This window comes from Manacus candei, unplaced genomic scaffold (genome assembly GCF_025592945.1).
Source record: "Manacus candei isolate 608988 ecotype Guabito, Panama unplaced genomic scaffold, ASM2559294v1 h1tg000002l, whole genome shotgun sequence".
Taxonomy (NCBI): domain Eukaryota; kingdom Metazoa; phylum Chordata; class Aves; order Passeriformes; family Pipridae; genus Manacus; species Manacus candei.
Window position 1 is genome coordinate 2,941,259 of NW_026138050.1, and position 18,997 is coordinate 2,960,255.

Sequence of the window (18,997 nt, forward strand, 5' to 3'; positions counted from 1 at the left end):
CATACAGAGTCTGGGTAATCCTTAATTCAAATCCTTTTACAGATGTTTCCGGGAGCCCCTAAAAGAGGGAGGGGGGTGATGTGAGGACTGACATTTTCTGTAAGGTAAAAAAATAGTGGAAAGAGAGAAGAAAAATCCAGCTTCATTCCTGATGCTGCAGGATCCCTGGCAGTGCCTCACCAGAGAGATGCAGTGCAGTGCCTTGGGTGAAGAACTTAAAAAAGTGGCCCAGAAGTTTCTATAATCTCTTGCTTAGCCCAGGGACATGCCTACAGGAAAGGAGCAAGAGCTGTACAAGTGTTCCTGGGCTGTTTCTCCCCCCAGTAACCAGCAGTAATATTTTTATATGTGTATAAATAAGAATATCCCCCACCAGCCTCTCTTCACAGGGTGATTTAGGGCTGGAGCACCACACAGAAAGAGCAGCTCTGGACCCTCCCTGTCTTCAGCACATAGCTTTGCCAACACATGCAGTGTCTTGCTGCCCATCCTCACCCCTTTCTTAAAAAAAAAAAAAATCATATTAATGTATTTACAGATGCTGAGTCAAAAGCTGGGGATGATTTGCTTCATGTGTGCCCTCCACCTGCACAGCTGGTCTCTATTTAAGAAATCAGCCTGGAAGCAGGAGCTTTCTGGTAAAGAAATCCAGTGCTCTTACTAGGCTCAATAACTAGTCCCAGGCAGGACACTACGTTGCAAGAGAGGATTTTTTGGTATGAGCAAATGTACAGCAGAAAACTTCTCTCCATGGGGAGCCTCCTGATGCTCAGCAACACGATCCTGTATCAGAAAGGGCCCATCCTGTGTCCCCAATGCCACCAATGAGCCAATGCAAATAGCAAGTGCCAGTCCTCACGCTTAGAATTACAGCTCCTGAGCCAATGAAGCATCCAAAGGAAAAGCAGGATTTGCTGGGGGATATAAGAAGGGTCAAGGTCCACGTGGCAAGGAGACCAGCATGTTCTGCTCAGTTGGCTAAATAGGATGAAGTCCCACCATAAGTCTTAAGAGAAGAGGAAGAGGAGGAGGAAGCTGTTCTCCCAGAGGCAGTAACATCTTCTAAGGGAAGAGCAATGACAATGACAAGGCCCACATGCCACTCCACATCCATGCTGCATCCCACAGCCTCTGCCGGGACATCACAGCTCACCAAGGACCCAGAGCAGCCAGAGATGAAGTGTGAAGGTTATCCCTGCTGAGAGCTGAACAGATGACTTTGGATGTGACCAAGCCACGCTCCAGGGCATCTTTCCTACCCTGCTCCCATTTCCAGGACTTCCATGCACACTGAGGCACGCAGAGCATCACAGCAGGAGTGTCCCTGGATGTGCTCTGCCCACTGACAGGTGCTGACATCTTGTCTGGGGACAAGTGGTGCTCCTGTGGGCAGGACCCGAGCGCTGCCACAAGTGCCCTGGGAGGTTCCAAGCCGAGCACGTGGCCATGGCAAGGCCACACAAGCTGGACGAGAGCCTGATTCTCACCACGTTCTGATGACATCATCTCCTGCAGAGGGCCTGGAGGCTGGAAGGGAGATGCTGCTCCAAGCAGGAGGATGAGGGTGACTCTTGTGGTGCAGCCTGGCAGGACTGGAGATGTCCATCCCCAGCCCTGTGGTGCTGAGAGCTCGCTTGCACTGCCCGCCTAGCGGACCCAAAACCAGCAGGGAAGGAGAAAGAGCTGCCTCAACCACATGATGAGTGCCCAAGGACAAGAGGAATCTTTGCTCCTGGTGAAGGCCAGGATGTACCTTTAACATCCCAGCCTGATGTGACGCAGTTCACTTGGCACATGAACAGGGCTGGGAAGCCAACGTGCTGGAGAGCTCCTTCAGCCCTGGCGAGTGGCGAGGCAGGACCTGGGGGCTTTCCAGGTGGCATCTTGAAATTTAGCCTGGGATGAAGCCCCAACACCTGGGCAGCTGCTACAAAACAGCACAGGTTTCTTCTAGGAAGCCTCTGCCAGCTGGCTGCGACCATCTAGTGCTACCAGCTCCTCAACTCACTTTCGGTTTGTATCCATTTATCGGCCTCACGGTGCTAAACTCTGTATTTTAAATACAAAAGCTACTAGGACTGAGAAGGTCTGAAGCACATACTGGTTTTGAGACTTTTATTTCAGGAAAAGATTAAAGAATTAAAATAGGAGCTGCCCTGCTGACAAGAAGAGTTGAATTCAAGAAGCTGATAAAAAAGGAGCATTATACGCATTGAGCACTGTGCATTTTCAGTCAATATTGGCTCTACTTTCTACTCTACTTTCCTTTGACTAGGAAAAGGGAGTTTCACATGCGCACAGACCCTGGGATACACGGGACTCAATGAGAGGAAGGGAGTAACAGCAAAAAAAGAGAGTGCTGGGCTTGATCTAACAGAGGCAAGAAAGTGATCTTACAGCTCAGCCCCTGGAACACCAACTCCGACCACCAGCGAGACGGGAGCGAAGACGCGCCGACGGGGCAGACTTGGTGCACTTCAGTAGCTGCAGCTCCCTATCCAAAACCACCTGGGCAGCCACCAAAGCTCGCCAGGCTTCGGTGGCACCTACATTCAGGATACGGCACAGTCACGGGGCAGGAGAATCACTTCTTGTATCCTTCTCCAGCGGGATGTCAGTGTTGTACCTCCAGACTCGCGCTCCCCAACAGCTTCCCCCGGGCTTTCCCCCCTTGTAGGTGCAAGTAATGCAGTCGAGATCAATGATTAGATCAGGCTCCTGGCGTGCTCTGAGCACTGGGTCTCTAGACAGCAGTAAGAGCTCGGTCTGGCCGACACCACCCAGGCCCTGCTTGCACACCAGAGCGGCCGGTACGACAGAGCTATAGCTTATTAACAGGCTACTGAGCCTTAATACTGACACTTAGTGTAATGGTTTACAGTAAAGAAAGGATTCTCCTACAAAGCGCCGAAGAGAGGGGGGAAAAACCCCAATCCAATCCCTTCCTCTCTCTCTCTCTCTCTCAGAGTCTCTGGAGCATCTCACAAGCAGGGAAAGGAGCCGGGGAGGCGAGGGGGCGGCGGGGGGGCACCACCGCGGCGCCGGGTCCCGTCGGGAGCCTCAAGACGAACGACAGCAAGGACAGTCGTAAGGAACGAGAGACAAACGGTGCTGGTGCTGTGCTGCCTCAAGCTGGGAGGTGCGCGTGGTCAAGCGGAGCGGGGAGAACTAGTCTTTCTTCAAGTCCCTGGATTCAAAAAGCTTCAGGCGTTCTTGCACAGTCAGGCCTTCCTTCAGACTCTGGGAGAGAGAAAAGACAAGAGAGCGTGGGACGTGGGCGGGCGCCCGGCACGCGGAGAGGGGGCGATGCTCAGGCAGAGGAGACGAGGCAGTGGAGGGATGGGCTCCTTGGCGGAGAGATTAGTGGGACATGCTGAGAGAAAACACACGGTTATGGAGGGCGGTTACTGGTGCCTAGAGAGAGGGTGAGACTGCAATGAACCAGGCGACGGACGAGAAGCGAATGAGAGGCACACACCATGCTGCAAGCGGGATTAGCTGACTGGGAGATGACCCCCTGGGCCCGTGGTGCAGTGCTGGATGGGGCAATTCCAGCAGAGCACAGGCACCATGGGAACCTCGGATGAAGCTTGGATTTGGTACCCTAAAGCCCCAGGATGCTGAGCAGGACCTGCACACTGGTCCTTCCTTGCCTCCTGCACCACTGTGGCACCCATGGGGATGGTTCTGGCTCTGGTCAATGCAGGATTTGCTCAAGGAGCCCTGGAAACTGGTGTGTGCTGCCAGTGGCCATCTCAACCACTCTAATCCCAGCCTGGGGTTATCCCAAGCCAAAACTGCCTCGACTGCCCAGGGTTAGACAGACAACTCCTAAATTCTGCTCAGGTCTGGCAGGGTCTGATGGCTGATCCAATTCAGATGCAGCATCCAGATTTCAAGGCACAACGCTCAGCTGACCATCACATAAGCCAGCCCTCCTAGCCCTTGGCACTTGGAACTGTGAAATCCCTCACCTACATGTGGGAACCCAGGAGAACAGCAATGAGAGGGGCAGAAACCCAGAAACAAATTGCTTGACTCCTGTAAGTCAGCTTTAAGCTGAAACCAGCCCGAGGGGACACACCAACCTAACACCAGCCTCTCTCCCTCCTCCAGCCTCAAACCTGTGGCATGAGATTCAGGGGAGCAAAGCCTTGGGAAGTGAGTTGTCCCTGTTTGCTGTGGATGAGTTGGCACAGCCATCCCCCCTAAAAACAGCCCCCAGAGCCAGGGTTCTGCCCCTTCATGCCCCACTGCTGGCACAGCTGCCTGCCAGCCCGTTCCTTGGAACTCGCAAGGAATTCACTCTGCAGCTGGAACATTATTTGCTTTACAGACTAAGACTTGCACCTTCAAAGGCACAGACTGGAGGAATGGAACTCAGCTCCTATAAGGAAAGGCTGAGGGAATTGGGATTGTTCAACCTGGAGAAAAGGAAGCTCCAGGGAGATTTTAGAGCCCTTTCCTGTGCCTAAAGGGGCTCCAAGAGAGCTGGAGAGGGACTCTAGACAAGGGCATGAAGTGACAAGACAAGGGGAATGGCTTCCCACTGACAGAGGGCAGGGTTAGATGGGATATTGGGAAGGAATTCTTCCCTATGAGGGTGGTGAGGCCCTGGCACAGGTTGCCCAAAGAAGCTGTGGCTGCCCCATCCCTGGAAGCGTTCAGGGCCAGGTCGAACGGGGCTTGGAGCAACCTGGGATAATGGAAGGTGTTCCTGCCCATGGCAGGGGGTTAGAACTGGATGATTTTTAAGATCCCTTCCAACCCACACCATTCTGGGATTTTATGATCCTTGTTAACAGGTAGCCATCTCTCCTTTTCCTTTCCCTTCCCTGACTGTGGTGCCAGAGGACTGTTCAATCACAGCAGCAGGTTAGACTTTTTGGATGGTTTTTTTTTTCCCATGTGTTTATCAAGGCAGGACTCCATGATAAACTTGCCCCAAGGCTGTGCAGATTCCCATGGTTACTGTATTTCTGGAAATGTTTTTCCTCCCACAGACCCACAAACACAGAACGGCTTTGCCAGGCAGCACGGAAATGAAAGCACTGAATTGGATTGAATTTCCAAATGCTCTGTGCTTTCTTTCCAATGGGCAGCAGAGTCTCCTGGGATGTGAGTCTCTGAGCACACACTTCCTAAGGGAAGTTTACTTTGGGCCTCTTTAAATGGGAGCAACTCGTGCATTCCAGTTCGTGCATCTGATTTCTCATTAGATGGAAGGAGGCACCAGGAATTATTAGACCATTCTGCCTGATGGTACAAATTCCAGCAAATTCAGCCCCCAAGCAGTCTCACAACCCATTTGAGTTGCTGATGAGGGGAGCCTGATGAAGTGAGACTAATATGGGATGATATCTGAGATAAAGGGATCCTCCATCACACTTCCTGGGGCTCTCCAGCCACCCCTCTGTCACCGTGCTGGGAACTCCCATCACCTCTAAACTGCCTCTGCAGGTGCTCCAACCTCAGTCTTCGCCAAAGGCCAGTAAATTTAACTATTGCTCCAGTTAATGGAGATATCTGGCTCATTGGGTCAGCCATATTTCTCAACAGCTCCCTCCTTTTGCTGGATGAGCTTGGAAGCCACTGTGTGGGATGCAGGCACAGTGCCAAGGGATGGAGAGCAGCTGGGTGGAGACTGGGGGCTGGAGGAGAACTGGAGAGCAGGAGGAGGAGGTTACTGGGCCCTAATCAACCTGAAGATGCAGCAATTATGGGCAAAGGACATTTAGGGCAGCCCAGGACATCATCCTCTGGAGTTGAGGCAGGGGCCACCATTTCCCATGCTCCAGGCTGTTGTGGGAAATGCACTTACAGGCATCCCTGACCATTCCTCCACCTGACTAACAGCAAATTGGGTGTTTTCCTGTGAGACCTGGATGGTGCTGGAGTTTAGTCTGAGGCATGCAGAGTCATTCAGGCGTGCACACTCAGTGTCCCACGCTCCCAACACAGCAAACAGGAAAACGTGCCCCACCATGCCCAAATCCTCTCCGTGTCAGTGAGCTGTGTTGGAGAGGGTGGGAGGAGCAGGAAGACGAGAAAGCCATATTCCCCCGGGAAGAGCCAGAGAGGCCGTGTTCCATACAGATCCTGGGTGCACTGACTTCTCCCCTCCCTTTCCCCCCTCCCCCAGGAAAAGAATTAGCCGTAAATAAACGGGTCAGTCATCAAGAGAAGAAGGGCTCTGGTTGCCGTGGAGGTGTGAGCAGGGCATGCAAAAGTTGGGCCGCTCCCGTGGGCAGCTGCGTCGCTGGGCGGGTGCCGGTTTGTTTACCTACGTGGCAGGGAACCTGGACTCGGGTTCATTTCAGTTATCCCATGAGACCTGCTCAATAACGGACTGTTGAAGGAAAAAGCAAAATAAAGAAAAAAAAAAACAAAAACAAAAAACGAGAAGCTCATAAATCCCAAGTGCATTGGCGCTGGCGCAGCCCCAGCCCCCGCCCCGCAGCGACAGCACCCAGGCACAGCCCTTGCTTGCTCTCCTCTCCTCCTTTCCCACCAAGCAACACACACAGAGACCACAGAAAAAGTGATCTGAGTTGAAGTGGTGAAGGGAAACCCAATATCAGACTGGCCCAGCAGGTCTGAGCTGCCCCAAAATGCACAGAGGTCTCTCTGTGTTCACTGGGTGCAGCGCAGGCACCCCAAGCTGAGGAGCTGCCGCTCACAGAGCTCTGGGAGTGACTGTTTCTCCATGTGGGCACCGAGCTTGAAGCCTTTTGCCTCTCCTGCAAGGGCCCAACCACTTCAAACATCAGCATGAGACACCAGGTGAGAGGCAAAGCAGGTTTGTTCATGCTCATCTTCCTCCCAGCAGACTTATGTTTAATGCTGACTCCTGATCAGCATTATTTGCCCTGTTTTATCCCTGTAGTCCCATATGATGTAACTGGCTGCCAAGGAGAGCTTGGCACAGCATCACTGGGCTTTGGGACCAACAGCAAGCACAGAAGGCCCACAGAGGCACAGGGCCATCTGCACCATGGTAACACACAAGGAAAGTGTGTGTTAAATAGGCCCAGGACCAAGGCATCGTTGCCACACAGAAAGACCAAAAATCTTGCAGTCATGAACCCTAAAACCTATAATGATGTGCACATTTCCACCTCAATTTCAACTGAAAACAGGGAGCAAATACTGGGATAGTCCTCCTGTGAAAGACCAAAGAACAGGGTGAACTTCATCCTTTTTTTCCAAGCAGGGAGCAGCTTCACACCTCCAGCTCAGCAGGGTCAGGAGTGGGGGATCGGGCCCTGCCTGGCTGCACAGTCAGCCCTTTTGCAGTCAAAAACCATCCAGGCCAGCACTAGTGACTGGGAAATTCTCAGTTTTCTTCCCCTACCAATTTTTTCCCACCTGGGACCCCCACTGGAGAGTAATGTAGGCACTCCCCATTCCCATCCCACTGGGCAGGAGATCTGAGCTCACCTTTGACCTGATATTCCTTAGTTGCCGGCTAACACTGGATCTGTCTTTCTTCAAGAAATCAGGGTTGCTTTTTGATTTCATAATATCTGGGAAGAAGCAAAAGAAGTGGGGTTAGCCTGGTGCCCACTGCATTCCTGCAGGGCTGGGGCTCCTCTGCCCTCCCAGCCTGGGCAGGTGTCCTGATGAGCCCAGCTCAAGCAGCACCGCCCTAAAGGCAGAGGGAGCTTTTGAGGGTCTCTGCCCCCCTGCATCACGAGGTTTTCCTGATGCAAAATGCCAGAAGGCCTTCAAAGCCCATCAGCTTCCCATCTGTGGGCTGGAAGGCCAAGTCCTACACTCAGGCCCGGATGCACGTGTTAGCTCGGGACACCCAGGACTACTTAGAGCTGCTGGAGGAGGACTGACCATATCCCGATACAGTGGTGTTCACAGGGGATTTCTCTCCCTGAGCTTCTGTGGCTGCTTTCAGCTGCTCTTTCAACCTGCTGATATCACAGTCTGCCTTGGCCTTCACGATGCTCAGCTCCGTGTAGATGTCTTTGTACTTGTCGCTGGCGTATTTCTTATCCTGGCAAGGGAACAAGAACAACCCGATGGAGCCAGACAGACAGCTGGAGCCGAGGGGTTTGTGGATGCACTGAAGAGGAGCTTGGCAAATGCCAACGGAAGAAGAGCCGGCAGCAGGAGAAATGCTTGGCTGGGGCAACACACACCCTCGAAGCTGCTTCCAACAGCGTTACGGGACTACGGGATTTGAGACAGGCGGAAAGCTGTGAGCCAACGGCGAGCACACAGTGCTGCCCGTGCAGGCAGCCCCTCAGCTACAGGATTGTTTGTGGCTTTTGATTTTAGCCAACACACAGAATTCAAGCAGAATTCCCAGAAATGGCCTTGGCTTGTCCAGAACAAACCAGATCCACTGCTGCGAGGCTGGGCAGATCTCTTAACGCTGATTATTTTTGCCATTTAAGTCTGATTTGATGTGACAGAAAATGGGGAAATCACACTAAAGGGGATGTTTTCCCACACTGTCTCCTTTGTGGAATAAGTCCTAAATTGATACAGTCACAGTGGAGTGCTCTACTGATGACAGGAAAATGGGTATTGAATTCCATTCAGGGGAAAAACTGAATATTGTTTCAAATCTGGGTATAAGTGGGCTGAAACCTAAGAGCGCATACACACACACATGCAGAAGCAGAGCACAGAAAGAGGACTTGCAGAACCATCCCTGGCATTACCCTCAGTGCTGTCTGCAGCTCGTCTTTGAGGGAGCTGATCTCCTGCTTCAGGTACTGGATTTCAGACTCTTTGACCCGCAGCAGGACCTGTGGGAACAAACCCAGCATGTTTTCCACCCAAGCAAATGCAGTTTGATCCCGAGATGCTCGCCCGCTGTGCCCAGTGACAACTGAGCCAGGGCTGGAGGCTCAGCCCCACAAAGCCTCTGGTTCACCCTTCTTCTGATGCAAGAAAATTCCTCCTGAATCTCCTGGGAACTTGGCCAAGCTTGCACCACTGATGTGGTCCCTGCACAGCCCTCAGTTCATCCCCACTGCTCTGCATGGACTGGACCCCAGGGACAAGCAGAGACTGGAGAAGGAAGAGCAAGTGTCTGACTTGACACAGTGAGGAGGGAAGATCAGGACCCGAAAATCTCCTGGTCCCATTGCAGCCCACCATGCACAGTGCTGACCAGCCACGCAGACCTGATGTCAGAGGGACAGATGGCTATGACACAGTGACATGGGATGGCTCCCAGGGGCCACAGCACATGTGCCCACCCACGTGCCCCTCGGCACGGCTGCGGCAGAGCTCACCTCCAGCTCGTAGGCGTCCTTGCCCTGCGTGAGAGGCGACCCAGCAGCCTCTCCCCCGCCCTCCCCCATCAGCAGGCTCCTCAGTTGTGTGATCTCTTCAGCCAGGCGATTATTCAGCTCCTGGGAAGAGGAGGAGAGCCGTTGTGGGAAGGGGGAGCACAGCCACTGCTCGGAGCAGAGCCCAACATCACCCGTGCTGGCTGCCCCGGGCACGGCAGGGACCCTCACCTGGTTGTGAGCGTTGAGCTCCTGGTTCTCCCGCTGGCACTGGCGGAGGGCCTGCCTCTCAGCCTCCAGCGCCTGCGCCAGGTGGGCATTCTCCAAACACTTCTGTGAATACTGCTCCGAAAGCACCTCCAGCTCCCGCTGCACCGACTGCAGCTCCTCCCTGCGGAACACACGCTGGGTAGTGTCCTCTCCAAATACAAACCCCCCCATGCCCACTCTTCCTTCAGCATCCCAGGACAACCCAACAGGGATCTGAGCACTGAGGATGAGGACTGCATACTCTCTTTGGGAGCCCAGAGCGAGTCAACCCTTCTCTGTCCCAGCTGGGAGAACAACCCTGGCACGGAAAGCTCAGCACCTCCTCCTTGCCTGTTACATCTGCCTGAACGACCCTTCCACTGCAGCTGTGTGAAAAGCAGCACCGTGGCTGCACATCTGCTACTTCTGGTGACCACAAAGCAGCTGAATTTGGGTAATGTGGGAACATTGATCTGAGGACTGAAAGATTATGGGCAACCAGGAGGTTCCAGTGGGTGCAGTTGGGCTGGGAAGGAAGAGGCCTCTGCAATGGCAGGTGTGCCCCAATCATTGCCAAAATCAAAGGGGAGAGAAGAGCCTCTCACACACGTGATCTCCCCACAAGACAGCGACAGACTGAGGATGATGATGGTCTTACAGGTATTGCCTTCGGAGGGCCTCGATGTCGGCGTTGACGCTGCTGATCTGGGAGCGCTGGGACTTCTCCAGCTCTCGCTCCAGCTCCTCCCGGTGTGCGTTCTTCATGGCTTCGATGGCTGCGTGGGACAGCACAGAGTTAGCACCCAGCACCCTCCACTCATGGGAAGGTTTTTTGAGTTCTTATTTGTTTTTTAAAGGAACAAAAACCTGAATGATCCCAGCAAAGCTCCCACTGCATCACAGCCCCTTCAGTCTGTATTCAGGGTTCTGCAAATCCCATTTTTTCATCAAGTTCAAATGACTGTCCAATTCGCACATTGTTTCCTGGACTGTGGGACTCCTAATGCAGAGACCCCAAGCTCCAGCGTTTTAACAATCCCCGGGGCACTGAAGAATGAATTCAGTGTGGAATTGTCAATAAATTAACCACAGGAATGACTAATGCCTTTCTGAGTTGGAATGGAAAACAGATCAGACCACGCAACAGCCAAGAAGATGGGCACCAAACCTGGATAAGGACCAGGAGATGGGCCTCCATCCAAAACATCCCTCCCACTAGCCCTTTCCCATCTCCCTTTGCTCCCCATCCAGCCCTCATCTCATCCCTGCTCTGCTCCTCCATGGAGGAAACATCATCCCTATGTCCCCATCAACACAGAGCTGCCACAAGGGACCCTCTGATGTGTCCCTGTACCTGAAATGGTGGCAGCTGTCTCCTCTGCCAGCAGGCGATCCTTCTCCTCCCGCAGCTTCTCCAGCTCCCGCTGGTGCTGCCGCTGCAGGTCCTCGATCTTCTTCTGGTGTGTTTCCTCCATGGCTGCAAAGCCCCTTTCACATGTTGCCTGCAAAGGGATGAGGGGAAGGGGTTGGCCCAGGAGCACAGGGCTGGTGTCACAGCAGTGGTGAGCCCACCAGGAGCCACATGCCAGCAGGTAGGTCAGCTCATGGTCAGGTAGGTGCATCATGCATCTTCCCCTTCCTCAGCCACGGAGGAGAATGAACCGTGCAAGGTCAGGGCTTATTCCTGCAGTTGCTTGACCCAGATAGCTCCGATGAAAGGGGAGCACAGGGTAGGTCTGGGGGCAGACCCAATGGGGGAATGCAAATATATGCCAAAAAAAACGACCAAAAAAAAGCCTTCTATGCCCATTCTGCTCTCTTTTCAATGCCCGGTTTTATGTGGCCACCTCTGGGTGGAAGCAGATGACATGTGACAGGAACAGGACTTTAATTCCCAACCGAGCATTGCTGCAAACATTGCAGGGGCAGTTACCTGCTATTTGAATTACTGGGAGTGAACTCTGGCCAGGACACAGGAGCAGCAATCAGGGGGGAGATCATGAATTCCAGCCTGGCCCTTCTGCCCCCGGCACAGACCCCGCTCCTGCCTGTACAGCAGACAAATGCAAAAGCCTGTTCCCAGCTCAGCTGTCAGCCCAAGCACATCAGGATCCCGGATGGACACATGGCTGCAGGACAGAGGCAGAACCAGCAAAGCCACAGGCAGGCCCAAGCCACGAGCAGAGAAAGGGCACACACTGGGGACAAGGTGCTGAGCCCCATCAGACAGCTTGGGCCAAACCTGATACCAAGCGCTGCACCTTTCTTCTTCTTAATGGTACAGGCTGGCTTTATTCCCTGATTTCAATGGATTCCTTCTTGATTAGCACTACTGTTTTTCAGAGGAAGGGAGAACTGTCACCTAGGGACCCCATGGGAAATTTAAAGGGGACAAATTCACTCCCTCAGCAACAAAACTGCCCAGGACAGTCCAACACCACTGACCTTCACTAACATGCACCCCTCAGCATCCCTTTATTGTCAAATGCTCTGTAACCTCTGCCAACCTCATTCTCGATTTTCAGCTCCAGTGGTTTTTTCCCTCCCCTTTAAGTTTTAATCCCAAGGCAGTCTTCACTTTCTCAGCCTTGCTGTTTTTTTTTAAACTCCTAACTCAGTGCCAGAACCTGCCTGGACTTGGCTGACTGGAGTGGCACAGAGCAGCCCTGCAGGATTCTTCATTGCACACAGAATCACAGAATATGCTGAGTTGGAAGGGATCCACAAGGATCATGGAGTCCAACTCCTGAAACACCTCTAATATTAGAGGAAAAAGGTGAACACTCCTCTATAGGTCTGGCTCCAGATTCGCTATTTAATGTATTGTAAATGCATTGCTACAAATCCAGGAGACTTGAACACGTACAAACTGGTATCTCATAAAATCATAGTTGGGAATTGAGTTGGAAGGGATCTTAAAGCTCATCAGGGTTCCAATCCCCTGCCATGGGGGATAACCTTCCATTATCCCAGGTTGCTCCAAGCCCCGTCCAACCTGGCCTTGGACACTTCCAGGGATGGGAAAGCCACAGCTTCTCTGGGCAACCTGTGCCAGGGCCTCCCCAGCCTCACAGCCAAGAATTTCTTCCCAATATCCCATCTAACCCCGCCCTCTGTCAGTGGGAAGCCATTCCCCCTTGTCCTGTCACTCCACGCCCTCATCCAATGTCTCTCCCAGCTCTCCTGGAGACACTTAAGGGGCTCTAAGGTCTCCCTGGAGCCTTCTCTTCTCCAGTCTAAAAAGTTACTTTTATGTTACTGATTCTACATTCTCCATCAGGTTCTGAAGAGAAGAATCAAGCACACTGAAGCCATTCTGGACACATGTGGGCAGGTTTATAATCACCTGGTTAACTTTCTGACCAGACGAAGTTTCTAACCCAGAGTTGCTGCTTCCATCCCACCAGGCAAACCGCAAATTTTGGCAGAGCAAAGTCGGTAACACAGGTGGGAGGTCACGGCCATTGCTCACTGTTACTTTTCACCCTCCACTTTGGTTATGGGTTTTTTGCTTCTTCCAAACCAAGAACATCCCCAAACACAAGTGACCCTGTTTGGTGCCTGGCTCACAGGATGGGTGTTACCCATCTGTCCCACTGACCTTAACCAGGGGGGTCAAGAGGGAGTTTTCCTTCCTAAGGGTTAAGAGGGAGGAGAGAGCATTCAGTGACCACCACCACCTCACTCCTATGGGCTGCAGCAGAACTACTGCTCTTCCCAGGCTAAAACCAGCTGGAGCTGAGCCACGCTTAACCCTAGTCCAGTGTGCTGGATCTCGTGTCTGGAAGCAAGCTCTCCCACATTTTTGATGACTCTGAAGGGTAACCACTGAATGAAAGCCTCACCAGCATAGCCTCTGCATCACTGCCCTTTTAGTTTCCTGTTCAACCTGGCAGCCTCTCTTGGTGCTGCTGGAGTCCTCTACCACCCTAAACTCACTTCCTAACTGGGAATGCTCTCCTATGAAAAGCAAAACACTAAACCCAGGAGGTTGTTTTAGATGCTGGACCATCTCGGGTCACTTTTACAGCCAGTTTGACTGGTGGGGCAATCTGAACGGTGGCATTTCACTGCCAGTGGGTTTCTCTGCACCTCACCTGGGTGTCCCGTAACTGTGCACTGTTTGTTGTGTACATGACTGCTGTGTCCAACACCAGCAGGGTCCTCACAGCCTCCTGCAGAGGAGCTTTGCTTTGCAACAGAATTTGGCATCTGTTTGCAGCTACTTTCCCCAGGAACATACATTTTGAGAGCATCAAGTTTCCATTTCATCCTGCATTTTTGAAGGCAGCAGAGACAGACTGGAGATTGGATCAGGTTGGGAAAGACAGAGTTGAGGAATGCTTTTAAAGGGAAGTCACAAACAAAATGTATGCCTCAGGTACAGAGAGAAACACTGTGGTCTTCGTGCTGAAGGAGAGCTTGATGTTATCGAGCCGCTTTGAAACTCTCTCTCTCTCCACACAGAGACCACCTCCAAAAATCCACCCTCCCAAGCCCTCAGCAATGCATTTAGAATACCCCAGCATGGAGAAAAGGAAATACTATGCTTTACAGAGGCCTATCTAACACCTTGGGGCTTGCTTTGGCACGCTGACTCTTTCGGGGGATGCCCCTTAGTTCAGCAAGCGAACCCCAGGACCGCACGTGCCCTCCTGTGCACTCAGCAGCAGAAAGCATAAAGTGTTAAACATATCAAAACCTTTAAGTTTTCAAAGTCTTTCTGGTATTTTTCCCTCAAGGTGGAAGCGCTCCCTTCCATATGTTTGTTCTCCAGCTCGTCCCTCATGACGTTCATCTGGGCCTCCAGCTCCTGGATGCGTTCCCTCAGGCCGTGCATGGAGTCCAGGTCCCTGCCGGGGTCCTGCCCGGTGCCACCCGCCTCGCCGGCCACCCAGGTGTCCCCAGTGCCCGGGACCACCGCGGGGGACACCTCTGGGTGCTGCCTCTGGTACTCATCGAGGGTCTCCTGCAGGTGCTGCAGGTTCTGGCTGTAGTGCTCCTGCAGCGCCTGCAGCTCCTCGCCGTGGATGACCTGCAGCTCCTTGATCTTGGCCTGGAACTTTTCCTCCAGCGTTTGCATCTGCTCCAGGTGATATCGCTCCATGTTCTGCTTGTCACGGACAATGGCATCCAGCTGGTTGAGGCCCTCAGTCCTCTCGGCCTTCAGAGCATCCTCTGTCCTGTTGAGCTGCTCTATCACGTTCCGGATCTCCTCCTCGTAACGTCCCTGGAGCTCGCTCAAGCTCTTGCTGTGTTTGTGCTCTTCCTCCTCCAGGAGCCTCCGCTGGCTGTCCAGCTGGGACACCTTGGCTTTGAGGTCAGCGTTCTCCCTTTCCAGCACGGCGATCACCTCGCTGTACTCACCCTGCTGCTTCCTGAGCAAGTCTTCGTACTCATCCCGCAGGAGAGAGACCGTCTTCACACGCTCTTGGCACAGCACGTCCATGCTCTGCAGGGACTCCCTGTAGGACTTCATCTCCCTCTCGTGCTCCAGACGGACTTTGCAAGCGGCGTAACAAACCTGAGCCTGAACAATTGCATCGTGGACTAACAAAGAGGAATACCGCTCCAGGTCTCCCATGCACGAATGGTAGGAAAGACTCTGGGATATCTTCAGGAGCTTTTGACAGTCTCTCATTGCCTCCTCGGGAGGCAGAGAGAGTAAGGCAACAGATATCTCCTTCAGAACATTGGATTTGTCCTTTAGTTGTTGGGCGAGATCTTCCTGAATGGAAACAAGAGCTCCACTACTACGGTCTGGCATGCTGCCAGTCTCCTCCACCTTGGCTAATTCCTGGCATGACACCATCTGGACATGACTCCCATCCCAGGAGATTTGGGCTCTTTCTGAAGCATCTTTTTGTATTTCAAGTGCTTCAGAAATCTGGTGCATAACTCTGTCGAACTCAGGAGTCCTGTAGGCTTTGATGATCTCCTCCAACATGCATTTGTGCTGTTGGAGAGCTGTTTTGGTATTATGAAGGTCTTCTTCAATTGTTTTTAATCTCTGATGAAAAGATTCTCTCATTTTCTGTGCGACAAACCCAAGTTCTGCCTTGATCAACGTAGCATCTGCTACAGCACTGAGAAAACACTGGGAAACCCCCAAACTTGTTTCTGTTTTGTCCTCAGCTTCTCTGTCTCTGGTGCTCAAGTGTGCTCTCAGCTCCTCTACCTGGCTCCAGAACTCGCCTTCCAGCAGCAGCTTCTTAGATAGGACACCGGCCAAATCGATGGCTGTATGAGAAACACTTGCCGGCTCCAACAAAACCACCTCAGCTGTTCCCTGGATCTCTCTCAGAAGCTGGGCTATCTCAGAGTTTGCATTTTTTAAAGACTCTGCTATTTGGTTGATGAGAGAGGCCTCAAATGCCACCCTCTCAGAAAGCCATCTCAGCTGGCTGGCGTCAAACACTTCCACTCGCTGCTCCTTGGAGACGTGCTCCTCTTCTCCCAAAACCCCTCCTTCTGGAGCGGGGCTTTCTGTGATAAGGCTTTCACTCTGCTGATACTCCAACGGGACTGGCGCCCCGCTCAAGGCTTGGATCGCGTTTGATAATGTGGTTTCCATGCTGGACAGATTAACAAGGAACAAATCACCCTCTTTTTCCTTGTCTGATTTGGGCAAGGCTCTTAGTTGCTCCCTGCACTTCTCTAAGCAAGTCAGCGCTTGATTGTTTTTCATTTGGAAACCTCCCAGCTCGCTGACGTGACTTTCTATGAGCTTGAACTTTTCCTGCCTCTCGTTCTCCAGCTGTGAGATCAAAGCACTGACTTGGGACAAGCTGGTCTGAAGCTGTTCCCGCAGCTGGGACTCCGTGCTGGCCCACTGGTGGTGGAGGGCGATAAGCGTCTCCTGGTTATGGCCGTGCTGGCTTTCAAGCTTCATGGTGACATCTTTGAGTTTTTCCTCTGTAATATACAGTTTGGTTTCCAGGGAATGGATGATGGAGAGATAAGTCTCAGAGTCGCTTGTCCCTGACGAGGGGTAACCCAGAGCTGGCTCTGAGGACATGCTTTCCTCAGACAGCGATCTGTCCTGGCTCGTGTCTGAAGAGGTACTGCTTGTCCAGTTTTTTTCTGTTCCATCTGGATGGATGTATTTTTGGCACTGGATGCTCGAGAAACGGATCCTTTGCCTCTTGGCTCCCATGATTCCCACATCAGGCTTTGCTAAGGCTTTCTGAACCAACTCTTGGTCCTGGAGCTCTAGAGCTTTGGATGGGGAGCCGAATTCCTCTGCTTGCCTCTGGCTGGTCTCAAGAACCTCATCCTCCTCCTCTTTCAGTGCATAAGTCAGAGCTGGGAGGACATCCTGAGTTTGCAGAGCCTGCCCCAGTTGGGATGGATGACTTTCATCAGCCTCAAGACTGGGACCAAGGTCTTCTGCTTCCTCAGCACATGGACCTGTGCCCACACTAGCGAACTTCTTTAGAGCCTCCTCCTTGGCCTTTAGCTTTACTTTAGTCTCCTCTAAACTGCTATCTAAAGCAACCATTTTAACCAAAGCCTCACTGAGATCTTGATCTTTCTTCTCCACAATTCTCAAGTGCATTTCCTTGACATGTCTCAGCTCTTCTTCTTTCTCTTTCAGCACCTCCTGCACACCCCGGAACTGATCTGACACCTCCTCCAACGATTGCTCCAGGTTGTGGTAGTTGGTCTCTTCCATTTTCAACTTTGCTTGTAGCTTTGCAACTTCGTTATCTGACTCGGCAACCTGATTCATGAGCTCGTGGAACCGACATTTGATCTGATCCCTCTCCCTTTCGAGCTCCTTGATGTGCTCAGCGAGTTTCTGGATGCTGGCCTCCTTCATCACCAGCTGCTCCTCCAGCTGGTGGACCAGCTCGCTGCCCTCGAACTTGGCGCTCAGCTTCTCCTTCTGCAGAATCTCCATTTGCTGCGCGCTGTTTTGCAGCTGGTTCTCGTACTCGTTGGCCTTGTCCTCCACCTCCTTCAGACTCTGTATTAAAACCTGCTTTTCCCTCTCGCAGCTCTCCAGCAAAGCCTCGTAGTTCTTCTGCAGCTTCTCCTCCATGAGGACCCGCGCCTGCTCGCTGGCGTTCAGCTGCCCGCTGAGGTCCGCGATCCTGTCCTGGAGCCGCTGTACTTCCTTCTGATGGTCCCTCTGCAGGGCCTGCTGCATCTCCAGGTCCCGCAGCTCCTGGGTCTTCTCCAGCAGCAGAGCCTCCACGCTCTTCAGCTTCTGCTCACTGGCCTTCAGCTGGGAGCTGAGCGCAGCCTCGCCGTGCTGCCACTCCTCCAGCTGCTCTTTGGCTTTCTCCTTCTCGCTCCTCAGGTCGCTCTTGAGCTTGGCCAGGGTCTGCTCCTTGATGGAGAGCTCGGCCGCCGCGTTACTGAGCCTCGCCTGCAGGCTCTGAATCTCAGCCTCGTGGTGCCGGATCACGTCCTTGGCCTCGGCGTAGCTGCGCTTCAGCGACTGAATCTGCTGATTGATCACCTCTTGACGCTGGCATTGGGCTTCCAGCTCGCTTTGGAGGTCTTGGTTGACTTTATGGAGCCTCTGCCAGGCACCTGATGGCGAGGCGGCCACCTCGGTCTTAAAAAAATTGATTAAATACTAGATTAGTAACACTCCTGGCTTTCCCTTCTGAGTGTCACACCTCTGGCCAGGCAGGCCATGGAAAAGCTCCTTGCAGCGATTTGGCTGCTACTCACATGCTCCAATTGGGATGATTTGTTCTTGGCACAATTTATTTTTTTTAACCAACTTTTTTACTTTTTTCTTTTTTTTTTTTTTTTTTTTTAATGAGCAACAACTGCTTTCCAGTAACAGAAAACACTGACCACGACATCAAAACAGCTGTACAGTAACAGGCTAAAAGGAAAAAAAAATAAACCCAAACTCAAACAGAACCAAAAAACAATGAAACAGAAACACCAGCAGTAAAACAGAGACAGACACACAAGAGAAAAATGGGAAGGATGAGGAGGAGGAGGGGATGGAACAAAGTGGAGGAGAAAGGAACTGCTTTTTTTTTTTAGCAGGTTTGTTCATCTGGTTGTGAAACAAAAAGTGCACAGTTCAGGTAACACAGTCCTACCAACCAAAAGCAACAACAGAAAGTGAGGTGACAGCAAATGACATCACATCCCACCCAAACACAGGGACACGGGCCAGCTGGGGTGGAGATGTCATTTCTGTGCCTGCAGAACAGGACTGAGTGGCTGCTCAACGCATTAGAGAGATGCTGTTACACTAAAGCTTAAGGCTAGGGAGGATCTAATTTCTCTACCTGCAAAATAAAATAAACCAACAAAGGACAAAATAAGAAGCCCGACAAGTGGAGGGAGGGAAAAGGTGTGATGAGAATGTAAAAATGAAAGAAACCAACCTTTGTGAGATTCAAACCAAAGCAATGGAGCATGCAAAAAGAAAACTCACAGAAAGCGTCATGCAAAAGGCGACAGAAATTATGTATCTTAAAAAAAAAAAAACCACAGACAGGAAGAGGCGAGAGAAG

At 52.1% G+C, this 18,997-nt stretch overlaps 1 protein-coding gene across 9 annotated transcripts in view; it reads right to left on the reverse strand.

Moving 5' to 3' along the window:
- Window positions 1-2,101: 2,101 nt before the first annotated feature.
- The window catches only part of MPRIP (myosin phosphatase Rho interacting protein), a 75,561-nt gene continuing 58,665 nt past the window's right edge, over window positions 2,102-18,997 (reverse strand). For 4 of the 9 annotated variants that reach the window (XM_051777538.1, XM_051777514.1, XM_051777548.1 and 1 more), the window contains 9 exons: window positions 14,209-18,072; window positions 10,861-11,008; window positions 10,165-10,282; window positions 9,489-9,648; window positions 9,261-9,380; window positions 8,682-8,768; window positions 7,846-8,008; window positions 7,441-7,526; window positions 2,102-3,240 (listed from right to left, as the gene is read on the reverse strand). In XM_051777538.1, the coding sequence (XP_051633498.1) occupies window positions 3,169-3,240; window positions 7,441-7,526; window positions 7,846-8,008; window positions 8,682-8,768; window positions 9,261-9,380; window positions 9,489-9,648; window positions 10,165-10,282; window positions 10,861-11,008; window positions 14,209-18,072 (4,818 nt within the window). In that variant the 3' untranslated portion in view covers window positions 2,102-3,168. Of the gene's footprint in view, window positions 3,241-6,283; window positions 6,350-7,440; window positions 7,527-7,845; window positions 8,009-8,681; window positions 8,769-9,260; window positions 9,381-9,488; window positions 9,649-10,164; window positions 10,283-10,860; window positions 11,009-14,208; window positions 18,073-18,997 lie in introns of all 9 variants that reach the window. The other 5 variants (XM_051777521.1, XM_051777568.1, XM_051777530.1 and 2 more) reach the window with 4 other exon arrangements.